General features: G+C 43.1%; 1 protein-coding gene across 8 annotated transcripts in view; it reads left to right on the top strand.

Annotated features, from left to right (window-relative positions):
- spg21 (SPG21 abhydrolase domain containing, maspardin) overlaps positions 1-13,475 on the top strand; it is a 169,812-nt gene that overhangs the window by 83,872 nt on the left and 72,465 nt on the right. For all 8 annotated transcript variants that reach the window (XM_043677701.1, XM_043677692.1, XM_043677700.1 and 5 more), the window contains one exon: positions 3,608-3,716. In XM_043677701.1, coding sequence (XP_043533636.1) covers positions 3,608-3,716 — 109 coding nt within the window. The remainder of the gene's footprint in view (positions 1-3,607; positions 3,717-13,475) is intronic.

A 13,475-nucleotide genomic window follows, 5' to 3' on the forward strand; every position in this document is an offset into this window, starting at 1 on the left:
GTAAGCGTAGTGTTTAGAGCTGTCCTAAGGGCCGTAATCCTTTGCAATTTAATAATAGAAGGTCTATCAGCGTATGCAGTTTCAGCTGCTTTTAAGCAAGCTTCGAGCAGACGCTGTTGTTCTCCCTTTAATTTTTTCTGGGTCGCTGAGTAGGAGATGATCAAATTACGCGTAAGCTTTGATGGTCTCCCACATCATTGATGGGTCGCTGACTTTATAAGGGGATGTCCCATTGTTCCTCGCCTTGGTTTCCATATATACAGCAGCATGGTCGGAAATTGCTATACTACCTATTTTACAGGATGATATGGAATTTAAAAAAATCAAGGGGGCAAAAAACATATCAATTCTGGTATGGCATTTATGTGGTTTGGAGTAAAAAGAAAAATCTCTGCCCTGTGGATGAAGACATCTCCATACATCTACTAATCCTAATTCTTTGTTCAGATCCCCCAATTGTCGAGATCTGGGAGATGCTCCTGCAGTACTCTTGGGAATCCTATCTATTTCCGGATCCATAACGCAATTAAAGTCTCCCCCTATAATTGTATGACGGGCACCAAGAGCCATCAATTTTGAGAAGGCTTCGCTTATAAATTTAAAGGGGGGGGGGCAGTACAAATTTAAAATCCCATATTCTTCTCCATTTATAAGGGCTTTAATCAGAATATATCGTCCAGATTCGTCTTTTATCTGATTTAGGATTTTGAAAGGGAAATTCTTCCGAACAAGAATACAACTCCCCTACCTTTTGAGCTAAAAGAAGAAAAAAAGGCCTGATCAAATCCACCCTGTCGTAATTTCAAGTGTTCTTATCCAACAGATGTGTCTCCTGTAGGAGAGCTATATCAATTCTTTCTTTCTTAAGATTTGATAATATTTTCTTCCTTTCGACTGGCGAATTACTTCCCTTGACATTCCAGGTGCACCACTTAACCGACTGATCAACCATAATCATCCGGGCAAATCCGAGATCCCTCGGGAGGGGAAACCCTATCCAAAACATCCCAAGCATAGAGCATATAAAATTCACAAAAATAAAGGCTCTCTAATACACTCACAACAGTATAATAAAAAACTATTTCTAAATAATAAAAAAAAACTTATTTAAATGGAGATTTTCCTGTTTGTTCCCAGGGGGTGTCACTTCCTTTCCAAAGGTCCATCGTATCCTCTCCCAACCAATACCCCACCCTTGACCCAGGCGCTCCTCAATAGGATGAGGAGAATTCAGGTATAATACAAAGCTAGAGTTAACAGTGAGCACCCTACCCCCACCCACACCTGGATATATTTAGTAATGTTAATACCATGTATAAACATATATAACTATCAAATTACAACCTCAACAAATAATAATTAAATATAATAATACAAAATAGCAAGGGAAAACAACCCCGCTCCTAGAGACCGAGGTAAAATAGAATAAGGTGACCACCTCCCCCTACTAACATTAACTAAACTCTCTCACATATATACACACACACACACACATATATACACACACATACATACATACGTATACACATACATACATAGAATAATAAAAACACCAACCCGAAGGGGGGGAGAAAATAGTTAACTAGAGAACAAATAAATAAATCCCTCTCCCCACCCCCCAAGATAATATTAAACAGTAAGGTAAGAAAAAAGAAAAAGTGGGGGGATATAAACCGGAGTGGGGGAAAGGCAAACCAACATCCATTGTCTCTTACAATTTATCTAAGAGAACCCAAAAATTCCTTAGCCTTTTCTGGCGATCCAAAGTTGTACACGGATCCTTCATGGTTAAAGCATAGCGTCGCTGGGTAGCGTAAGGAGTACTGAATATTTAAGTCCCTTAAGCACTTCTTCGCCTCATCGAATGCCTTCCTCTTTCAGACCAGAGCTGGAGAAAAGTCCTGGAATAACATGATCTTGGATCCTTTATAGATCATGGCTTGGGAATCTTTTCCAAGATTTCTAGAGGCTTCTAGGAGTATCTGCCTTTCCCTATAGCTCTGCAGCCGGAACAGGACCGGGCGAGGGCGCTGGTTTGAGCCGGGCCCGCGTATTGCAACCCGGTAGGCCCATTCCACCCTTACCTGGCCTGAGCCAGCCTCCAGATTTAAAAGCTGTGGCAGCCACTGCTCGAGAAACACTGTAAGCTGGCCTTCCTCTTCCCGTCCAGCAAATGAATTTTTTTTCGACGACCTCGATTATCGAGGTCATCAATATGATTCTCTAAGGTCTGGACTCGCTGTTCGAGAGTCCGGACCTGATCCACGGCCGATTGCGCTGTAGTTTCGGAGGTCGCGGCCTTTAGCTCTGCCCGTCCGACTCGGCGCTCGATTTCTTTAATGTCTCGGTCGTGCTTTTGCAGCGCGGCCGAGAGTGAGTCCCATCGACTTTGGGATTCTTCAATGAAAGCATCAATCTTCGCATCCAGTTTGGAGATGATTTCCACGAGGCTCGCCACCGTAGGCAAGTACCCCGGGGCGGCTGTGGACGCCTCTGCTGCAGCTGGAGAGGGTGGGGGAGGGGTTCCTGCTTGCTGAGAGCTGCGGGCTCCCTTCCCTTTAGTCATTTTTACTGAAGATTAAATTGTTTAAATTCAACACTAAGCAACTAATTCAATTAAGCAGCTATTTTAAATGATTTGGTGAGTGTAGTGGGGGTGGGTGACCCACTTTGCCCAAGTCTTGGGAGGAGCACTGTAGACTCAGACTTGCTGGGTCGCCGCCATCTTGGATCCCCCAAGAACCAATATTTAATCCTGTTGTGAATGGCAGCAATTTCTGTTTGCCCACTCTGTTCAGACCCGTGTGACCAACTCTGCTTTTCCAGCAACACACCCTTTTGACTCTGATCTCCAGCATCTACAGTCCTCACTTTCTCCCTGCTCAGCGCCTCTGCCTTACAACCTTTCTTCAAAAAAAAGGACAAAATAACAACTTAAAGTCACAGCACCATCACACACCACACTAATGGGTCTCTTTATTTCTTACTGTCTGCAAGTTCTTTATACCAAATTGTATCACCTCACATTTCTTTGATTTGAATTTCATTTGACAGCTATATCCTATCACACTTCACCTGGACTTCTGGTTTGGTTACCCAAATCCTAGATAATTATTAAAATCATGCGGAGTTCTAGCATAGAAATGGGCTATTCGCCCCCTGTGTAAGAGAAAGTGAAGATTGCAGATGCTTGCGATTAGAGTCGAGACTGTGTTGCTGGAAAAACACAGCAGATCAGGAGCAGGAGAATCACCGTTTCAGGCAAAAGCCCTTCATCAACATTCCTCCTATGTAATCTAATTCTACTCCCCTCATTGCTTGTATGATTTAATGATATGCCAACACTTAATTTTTCACAGCCCAAATCTGTTACGCCATGTGAAAATTTAAAACTTACTTTTTTTTTCCTTTAGCTGAAATGATTGATTGTGAAAACATCTGATGGTCACTCAGTTTGGCTCTTCATAATGACATTTCTACCTGTGCAGCGTCCAAAAATTAAATTCACAATATGCTTCCCATTAATTTTTTTTTTAGTTTTGAGTTTATTTGCTTTAATGTTCTTTGTCAGTGTGACTCTTATCCCATTTATGAAATTTTATTTTAGCTTCTGGTTGATGCCTGGATTTATGTTGAAGAAGATTGTTCTTGGAAACTTTACAGCTGGTCCTGTGGATCCAAAAATGGCAGATGCAATCGATTTCATGGTTGACCGGGTGAGCCAAGGAGTTGAACAAAAATTACTGTCTAAACACTGACATGTCTGAGTTATACAACTTGAATTATTTGAGCAGTTAGTACTCTACAGAAAACAAGCATGGAGAGAAGAATCACCACTTCATTAAGCATTTGAACAAATGGCAGGTCAAACCTTTTAAGCCCAGAAAATCCCAACATTAAAAAAAGATCGAGGTTCTCATTCAAATCAACTGTGTGGAACTCTGTCATTGTGCAGTGGCAAAATGTAGTATATCAGAGTCACAGAATCCCTACAGTGCAGAGGGAGGTTATTCAACCAATGAAATCTACAATAAGCCTCTGAAGAGCATACCACCCAGACCAAGCCCTCACATTATCCCTGTAACTTCTTATTTACCATGACCAATCCTAACTCAGCATGCCAAGCTGGGGAAAGCCCAGCTTGAAGCATCTGCAGGCCCATTACTTAAGAAAAGAGTGTAATGTTTGATTTTCTAACTTTATTTTCCACTTTTATACAAAGAATGCTGAATGTTTGAACTTTTATCTTTATTTTTCGACTTCTGTAACTAATACTTTGTACCCCTGTACTTTGTGGCGATATTGTAAAGTTTTTCACAGTACCTTTGAACCTAGTACTTGAGTACACATGACAGTAAAATCTACATCTAACTTAAATGTAATCTAATCTAAACTAGCCTGCACGTTCCAGGACATCACAGGACAATTTAGCATGACTAATCTTTGGACTATGTGAGGAAACCTGAGCATCTGGCCAAAACCCACTCAGACACTGGGAGAACATGCAAACTCCACACACACCCAAGATTGGAATCAAACCCAGGTCCTGGTGCTATGAAGCTGTTGTTATTCAGTCCCTCAAGGCTGTTCAGGCTGAGCAAGACTGTGGAGGAGTCGGTGACAGTTTAAGAGCGCATAGGTACAGTGAATTCATAAAGAGCAGGAGAGAGAAGTTAGAACTTCTTAAAACATGAGATATTGGATCAGTAGCTTCATAAAGTGAAAAGCAGACCTGTAAGAGAAGGGCAGTAATAGTGAGAGAGAAAATTCACTGGCAGAGAGCGCATACAATTTGTTTCTTCCTGCAGTGTGAGGAGAACAGGTATGACCATAAGTAAAAGGAGCAGGAGTAGGCTATGTACTTGCTCTACCAGTAGGATCACCATCTGATCCAATGTTCCTCAAAATTACATTTCTGCCTTTTCCCCATAACCCTTAGTTTCTCCTACTGCCTAAGAAACTATTTCTCTCAACCTTAAACCTACACAAGGACTCTACCCCCACAGCTCGCTGCGTTAAGGGTTTAGACACATAAGACCACAGTGAGAAGAAATTTTTCCTTCGTCAATGAAAGTGCCCATGGTGCTGGAAGTTGTATATTGCCCCATTGCAGGAAATAACTAAAGAGGTTCTTTTTCTGGTTGGTGCTCACAGGGATCAGTACTGGGTCCACAACTGTTTACAATGTATGTTAATAATTTGGATGAAAGAAGCAAATATTCTGTAGCCGAGTTTGCAGATGACACAGGTTGGTGGAAAAGCAAATTGAGAGGGATGCAGGCAGTTTAGAGGTGGGCAATATTGATGGGTTAAATAAGGGCAGACACGAACAAAACAGAGAACGAAGTAGGACTAATCAATTAAACTGCATTTATTTCAATGTAAGAGGCCTAACAGGAAAGGCAATGAACTCCAGGCATGGTTCAGAACGTGGAACTGGAATATCATAGCAGTTACAGAAACGTGGCTCAGGGATGGGCAGGACTCGCAGCTTATTGTTCCAGGATACAAATGCTATAAGAAGGATAGAAAGGGAGGCAAGAAAGGGAGGAATGGGGCTTTTGTGAAGGAATATCATTGCAGCTGTTCTTGGGGAGGATATTCCTGGGAATACGTCCAGGGAAGTTATTTGGGTGGGACTAAGAAATAGGAAAGGGATGATCATCTTAATTAGATTATATTATAGACCACCCATTAGTCAGTGGGAAATTGAGAAGCAAAGTTGTAAGGAGATCTTAGTTATCTGTAAGAATAGTAGGGTGGTTACGGTAGGGGAATTTAACTTTCTAAACATAGACTGGAACTGTGATAGTGTTAAGGGTTTAGATGGAGAGGAGGTTAAGTGTATACAAGACAATTTCCTGATTCAGTATGTGGATATATCTATTCGAGAAGGTGCAACAGTTGACCTACTGTTGGGAAATATGGCAGGGCAAGTGACTGAGGTGTCAGTGGGAGCATTTTGAGGCCAGCAGCCATAATTGTATTAGTTTTAAAATAGTCATAGAAAAGGATAGACCAGATTGTAACATTAAAAGTTCTAAAGTGGAGGAAGACCAATTTTAACGGTATTAGCAAGAATTTTCAAAAATTGATTGGAGATGGATGTTCATAGGTAAAGCGGTGGCTGGAAAATGGAAGCCCTCAAATTAGATAACGAGAGTCCAGAGATAGTATGTTCCTGTTAGAGCGAAAGGAAAGGCTGATTGTTATAGGGAATGCTGGATGACTAGACAAATTGAGATTTTGGCCAAGAAAAGGAAGGAAGCCTATGTCAAATATAGACAGAAGTTGAGTGAATCCTTGGAAGAGTTTGAGGGAAATCAGGAGGACAAAAAAGGGACATGACAGCTTTAGCAAATAAGGTTAAGGAGAATCCAAAGGGTTTTTAGAAATACATTAAGGACAAAAAGGTAACTAGGGAGAGAATAGGGCCCTCAAAGATCAGTAGGGCAGCCTTTGTGTGTAACTGCAGGAGATGGATGAGCTACTAAATGAGTATTTTGCATTAGTGTTTACTGTGAAGAGGGACATAGAAGATATAGAATACAGGGAAATAGATGATGGTATCTTGAAAAATGTCCATATTACAGAGAAGGAGGTGCCAGATCTCTTAAGATGTATAAAGGTGACTAAATCCTCAGGACTTGATCAGGTGTACCCCAGAACTCTGGGAAGCTAGGGAAGTGATTTCTGGGCCATTTGCTGAGATATTTGTCTGATGGGTAGTCACAGGTGAGGTGCTGGAAGACTGGAGGTTCGCTAGTGTGCTAACTACTATTTAAGAAAAATGGTAAGGAAAAGCCAGGGAACTATAGACCCCTGTAAGTGTGACATCCATGGTAGGCAAGTTGTTGGAGGAAATCCTGAGGGACAGGAATTGCCTGTGTTTGTAAGGACTGATTAAGAAATCATGTGGTGTTGGAGAAACACAGCCGGTCAGGCAGCATCTTGGGAGCAGGAAAGTTGACGTTTCGAGCATAAGCTCTTCATCGGAATTTCACTAACTTAAGTTTTTAGTTTTTTGAAGAAGTAGCGAAGGGGATTGTTGAGAGTAGAGAGGTGGGCATGATCTATATGGACTTCAGTAAGGCTTTTGTCGAAGTTCCTTCATGATAGACTGATATAGCAAGGTAATACAGGAAGAACTAGCCATTTAGATACAGAACTGGCTTGAAGGAAGAGGGTGATGTGGAGGGTGCTTTTCAGACTGGAGGCCTGTGACCAGTGGTTGGCCACAAGGATCGTTGCTGGGTCCACTGCTTTTCATCATTTATATACATGATTTGGATGTGAATAAAAGTATGGTTAGTAAGTTTGCAGATGACACCAAAATTGGAGGTGTATTCGACAGCGAAGAAGGTTGTCTCAGACTACAACGGGATCTTGATCAGATGAGCCAATGGGCTGAGGAGTGGCAGATGGTATTTAGTTTAGGTAAATGTGAGGTGCTGCAGTTTGGAAAGGCAATTCAGGATTTATAAACTTAATGATAAGGCCCTGCGGAGTTTTGCTGAACAAAGAGATCTTGGAGTGCAGGTTCATAGTTCCTTGAAAGTGGAATCGCAGTTAGATGGGATAGTGAAAGGACATTTGGTATGTTTTCCTTTCTTGGTCAGAGTATTGAGCACAGGAGTTGGGAGGTCATGTTGCAGCTGTACAGGACGTTGGTGAAGGTACTTTTGGGATATTGTATGTGATTCTGGTCCTCCTCTGAGAAGGATGTTATGAAACTTGAAAGGGTTCAGAAAAGATTAACAAGGATGTTACAAGGAGGATTTGAGCTATAAGGAGAGGCTGAATAAGCTGGAACTGATTTTCCTAGAGCATCAGAGACTGAGGGGTGACCTTGTGGAGGTTTATAAAATCATGAGGAGCTTGCATAGGTTAAGTAGACATGGTCTTTTCCCTGGGGTGGTGGAGTGACCAACTAGACGGCATAAATTTAGTATGGGGGAAAAGTTTAAAAGGGACCTAAGGGGCAACTTTTACACATGGAGGGTGGTACTTGTATAGAATGAACTGTCAGAGGAATTTGTAGAGGCTGGTATAATTACAACACTTAAAAGGCATCTGGATGGGTGTATGAATAGCAAGGGTTTAGAGGGATATGGGCGAAGTGCTGGCAAATGGAGCTAGATTAATTTAGGGTATCTGGCCGGAATGGATGAGTTGGACTGAAGGGTCTGTTTCCGTGCTGTATGACCCGATGACTAAGTGGGCAAAAAGTTGGCAAATGGAGCAAAATGTGAGAAAATTTAAAGTTGATTTTCATAGCATGATAGAATCCCTATAGTGTGGAAGCAGGGCATTCAGCCAATTGAGTCCATACCAACCCTCTGAAGAGCATCCCACACAAGCACGTTCCATCCCTGTAATTATACATTTCCCAAGGCTAATCCACCTAGCTTGCACACCCCTGAACAGAATGGGCAATTTAGCATGGCCAATCCATCTAACCTGCACATCTTTGGACTTTGGGAGAAAACCGGAGCACGCGGAGGAAACCTATGCAGTCACGGAGAGAGTGTTTATGTCGCATTGGTACAATTAGTCGAGGGTGGAATTGAACCTGGGTCCCTAGCACAAAAATATGGTGACAATGAAAGCTTTTGACTGTATTTAGATCATAGAGTCATACATATCTGCATCACGGAAGCAGACCTTTCGGTCTGACTTGTCCATGCTGACCAGATATCCCAACCCAATCTAGTCCCAACTGCCAGCACCCGGCCCATATCCCTCCAAACCCTTCCTATTCATATATCCATCCAAATTTTTTAAATGTTGCAATTGTACCAGCCTCCACCACTTCTTCTGGCAGTTCGTTCCATACACGTACCACCCTCTGTGTGAAAAGGTTACCCCTTAGGTCTCTTTTATATCTTTCCCCTCTCACCCTCTAGTTCTGGACTCTTCGACCCCAGGGAAAAGACTTTGTCTATTTATCCTATCCATGCCCCTCATGATTTTGTAAATCTCTATAACGTCACCCCTCAGCCTCCGACGCTCCAGGGAAAACAGTCCGAGCCTATTCAATCTCTCCCTATAGCTCAAATCCTCCAACCCTGACAACATCCTTGTAAATCCTTTCTGAACCCTTTCAAGTTTCACAACATCTTTCCGATAGGAAGGAGACCAGAATTGCATGCAATATTCCAACAGTGGCCTAACCAATGTCCTGTACAGCTGCAACATGACCTCCCAACTCCTGTACTCAATACTCTGACTAATAAAGGAAAGCATACCAAACGCCTTCTTCACTATCCTACCTACCTGCGACTCCACTTTAGATTAGATTAGATTACTTACAGTGTGGAAACAAGCCCTTCGGCCCAACAAGTCCGCACCACCCCGCCGAAGCGCAACCACCCATACCCCTACATTTACCCTTTACCTAACACTACGGGCAATTTAGCATGGCCAATTCACCTGACCTGCACATCTTTGGACTGTAGGAGGAAAACGGAGCACCTGGAGGAAACCCACGCAGACATGGGGAGAACGTGCAAACTCCACACAGTCAGTCGCCTGAGGCGGGAATTGAACCCGGGTCTCTGGCGCTGTGAGGCAGCAGTGCTAACTACTGTGCGACCGTGCCACCCACTGTGTCACCGTGCCACCCACAAAACCCTTCATCAGGAATCAGCAACCCACCCAGACCTATTTCCCTCTGAAGGAGACTCCGAACACTATGGGCAATTTTAGGAAACCCACGCAGACACGGGGAGAATGTGCAAACTCCACACAGACAGTCGCCCAAGGCTGGAATCGAACCTTGGTCCCTGGGGCTGTGAGGCAGCAGTGCTAACCACTGTGCCACCGGCCCCGCAGGGCTTTTAAGAACCTGCATTCCAAGGTCTCTTTGTTCAGCAACATTCCCTAGGTCCTTACCATGAAGTGTACAGGTCCTGCTAAGGTTTGCTTTCTCAAAATGCAGCACCTCGCATTTATTTAAATTAAACTCCATCTGCCACTTCTCAGCCCATTAGCCCATCTGAATAAGATCCCATTGTAATCTGAGGTAAGCTTCTTCGCTGTCCAGTACACCTCCAATTTTGGTGTCGTTTGTAAACTTACTTACTATACTCTTATGCTCACATGCAAATTATTTATATAAATGATGAAAGGTAGTGGACCCAGCACCAATCCTTGTGGCACTCCACTAGTCACAGGCCTCCAGTCTGAAAAACAACCCTCCACCACCACCCGCTGTCAGTTTTGTGCCAGTTCTGGATCCAAATGACTAGTTCTCCCTGTATTCCATGCGATCTGACCTTGCTAAACAGTCTCCCATGGGGAACCTTGTCAAATGCCTTACTGAAGTCTACATTGATCACATCTTCTGCTCTGCCCTCATCAATCCTCTTTATTTTATAGTAACACAAAGTAACACACGTGACAACATCATTCATATTCATTCATTTTCATAGTTTCTGCATTACTACCTGTGCCATGTGCAAATCGGCAAAGGATGAAAACAATTAGAAGTAAGTGTCTGTGAGCGCAGTGTGGGTGAAATTGGTTCTGATTCATGGATCACTGGCATCAGGCCTAGGGAAAGAGAGAATTGATGTGGGTTTCATTTGAATCATACTGGCAAATTGTCTAATTAAGGTAAGGCTTTAAGCTAATTAGTAGGGGGAGGGGTTCAGTTGAAGGGAAGTTTAACAAATCGAAAAGAAATGAGTCAGCAGACGTGCAGGGTTGTGAAAAGCTGAATCATAGAATCCCTACATTAAATGTGGGGACAGGCCCTTTGGACCAAAAAGTCCACACTGATTCTCCGCAGAGTAACCCACCCAGACCCATTCCCCAAACCCATTACTCTCCATTTGTCCCTGACTAATGCACCCAACCGACATATCCCTAAACGCTATGGGCAATTTAGCATGGCCAGTTCACCCCACTTGCACATCTTTGGATTGTGGGGTAAACTGCAGCACCCGTTGGGAAACCGATGCAGACAAGGGGAGAATGTGCAAACTCCACACAGTGTCCCGAGACTCTGCTAACCACTGAGCCACTTTGCCACCCCTGTTTTAATCGAAGTGTGACAGGAACAGTAGAAAATATATGCAGAAGCATGCTGCAGAAATTAGAAGCAGAAAGATTAATGCTGATAAGTCAAAACTTAAGACTTTGTCGGATTGCATGCAGTATTTGTAGCAGTATTTGTAACAATTGATAACATAAGTGAAAGTAACTTGATTGCAGAGATGTGGTTAGTATGTCCAAGACTGGGGCTCAACATAGAAGAGTATTTGACATTCCATAGAAAATACCAGCTGAAATAGACCATTTGGCTCTAGAAACCTGCTCCACCATTCAATATCATTATTGTTAATTATCCAACTTAATACTCTATTCCTACTTTCTCCCCATATCGCTTTAGGCTAAGAACTATATGTAACATTTTCTTGCAAACATTTAATGTTTTGGCCTCAACCTATTGCAGAGAACTTCACAGCCTTGCCACATTTTAAGTGAAGAAATTTCTTCTCATTTTTGTCCTAAGAATATCCATGTTCTTAACCTGTGACCTCTGCTTATGCATTCACAGGTCACTGAGAACATCCTTCTTATGTTTACCCTGTCTAGTTTAGTTAGACTTTTTATAGGTTTTTATGTGAGAGCCCCTCATTCTTCCAAACTCCATGTATTCCTAACTAATCAAGCCTCTGTTTTATGTCCCTGCCATCCCAGGTCACAAGCTAGTGAACCTTTGTTGCCCGCCCTCTAAAACCAGAATGTCTTTCCTCAGAGTGAGACCAAAACTCTTTCCTCATTGTGGAGAGAGTGAGGACTGCAGATGCTAGAGAAGTCAGGGTCAATAAAGTGTGGCGCTGGAAAAAGGCATAGCAGGTCAGGCAGCATCTTAGGAGCAAGGGAGTCAACGTTTCAGGCTTGGTGAAGCCCATAGCATTGACTCAATCGCTCCTCAGATGCTGCCTGACCTGCTATGGTTTTTCCAGCACCACACTTTAGTGACTCTGGTCTCACTGAAGCCATATGCAATTGCAGTTAGAGATGCCTGCTGTTATACTCTAATCCTCTCACGATAAAGATCATTTGCCTTTTTCACCACCTGCTGCACCTACCTACATGCTTACTCTCAACGACTGGTGTATAAGGGCACCCAGGTCTTATTGCACCCCTCCCTTTCCCAGTCTATTGCCATTCAGATAATCTGCCTTCCTGTTTTTGCTACCAAAGTAGATAACCTCACATTTATCACATTATGCTTCATCTGTCTCCTTAAAACACAAAACAGAACAACACAGACAAAGGCCATTTGGCCTACCATATCTGTGCTGAAAAGTGTGGCACTGGAAAAACATAGCCAGTGGCACGGTGGCTCAGTGGTTAGGACTGCTACGTCAGACCACCAGAGACCCGGTTTCAATTCCCATCTCAGGCAACTGTCTGTGTGGAGTTTGCACATTCTCCCCGTGTCTGTGTGGGTTTTCCTCCGGGTGCTGCGGTTTTCTCCCACAGTCCAAAAATGTTCAGGTTAGGTGAATTGGCCATGCTAAATTGTCTGTAGTGTTAGGTGAAGAGGTAAATGTAGGGGAATGGGTCTGGGTGGGTTGCTCTTTGGAGTGTCGGTGTGGACTTGTTGTGCCGAAGGGCCTGTTTCCACACTGTAAGTAATCGAAAAATGGTGAGGCAGCATTCAAGGAGCAGGAGACTTGATATTTTGGGCATAAGCCCTTCATCAGGAGTCCTCACTTTCTCCTCTCCAGCATCTGCAGTCCTCACTTCCATCTTTTCTAGCATTTGCAATTCTCACTTTCTCCCTTTCTAACTTCTGCAGTCCTCACTTTCTCCCACACTTCTGATGAAAGGCTTATCCCCGAGACATCGACTCTCCTACTCCTCTGATGCAGCCTGACCTGCTGGGTTTTCCAGCACTACACGTTTCGACTGACTCTCCAGCATTTGCAGTCCTCACTTCCATCATGTCTGTGCCAACTATGATGCTATTCTAAACTAATCACATCTGCTTGCATGTCGTATGTATTCTGTTTTCTGCCTGTTCATATGTCTGTCTAAACACCTCTTAAAGTTTACTTGCATTTCTGAATCTACCACCTCTCTTGGCAGTGTGTTCCAGGCACCTACCACCATCTGGGTTAAACTTCCCTCATCCACTTCCTTTAAAAGTTCCACCTCTCACCTTAAATCTATGCTCCCTGGTATATGACATTTCCATTCTGGGAAAGAGATTCTGACTATCCACCCTCTCCATGGCTCTCATAATTTTATATACTTCTATTAGCTGCTGAGCCTTTGACAACTCTTGCAAAAACAATCCAAGGTTGTCTTCCCTCTCCTTATAGCTAATACACTCTAATCCAGGCAACATCCTGATAAACCCCTCTGCATCCTCTCTATAGACCACATCTTTTCTATAGTGCAGCAGCCAGAGCTGGGCATAATACTCCAGATTTGTTCTAATTAAAATTTTACAT

The sequence above is a fragment of the Chiloscyllium plagiosum genome, chromosome 36, assembly GCF_004010195.1.
Source record: "Chiloscyllium plagiosum isolate BGI_BamShark_2017 chromosome 36, ASM401019v2, whole genome shotgun sequence".
NCBI classification, from domain to species: Eukaryota; Metazoa; Chordata; class Chondrichthyes; order Orectolobiformes; family Hemiscylliidae; genus Chiloscyllium; species Chiloscyllium plagiosum.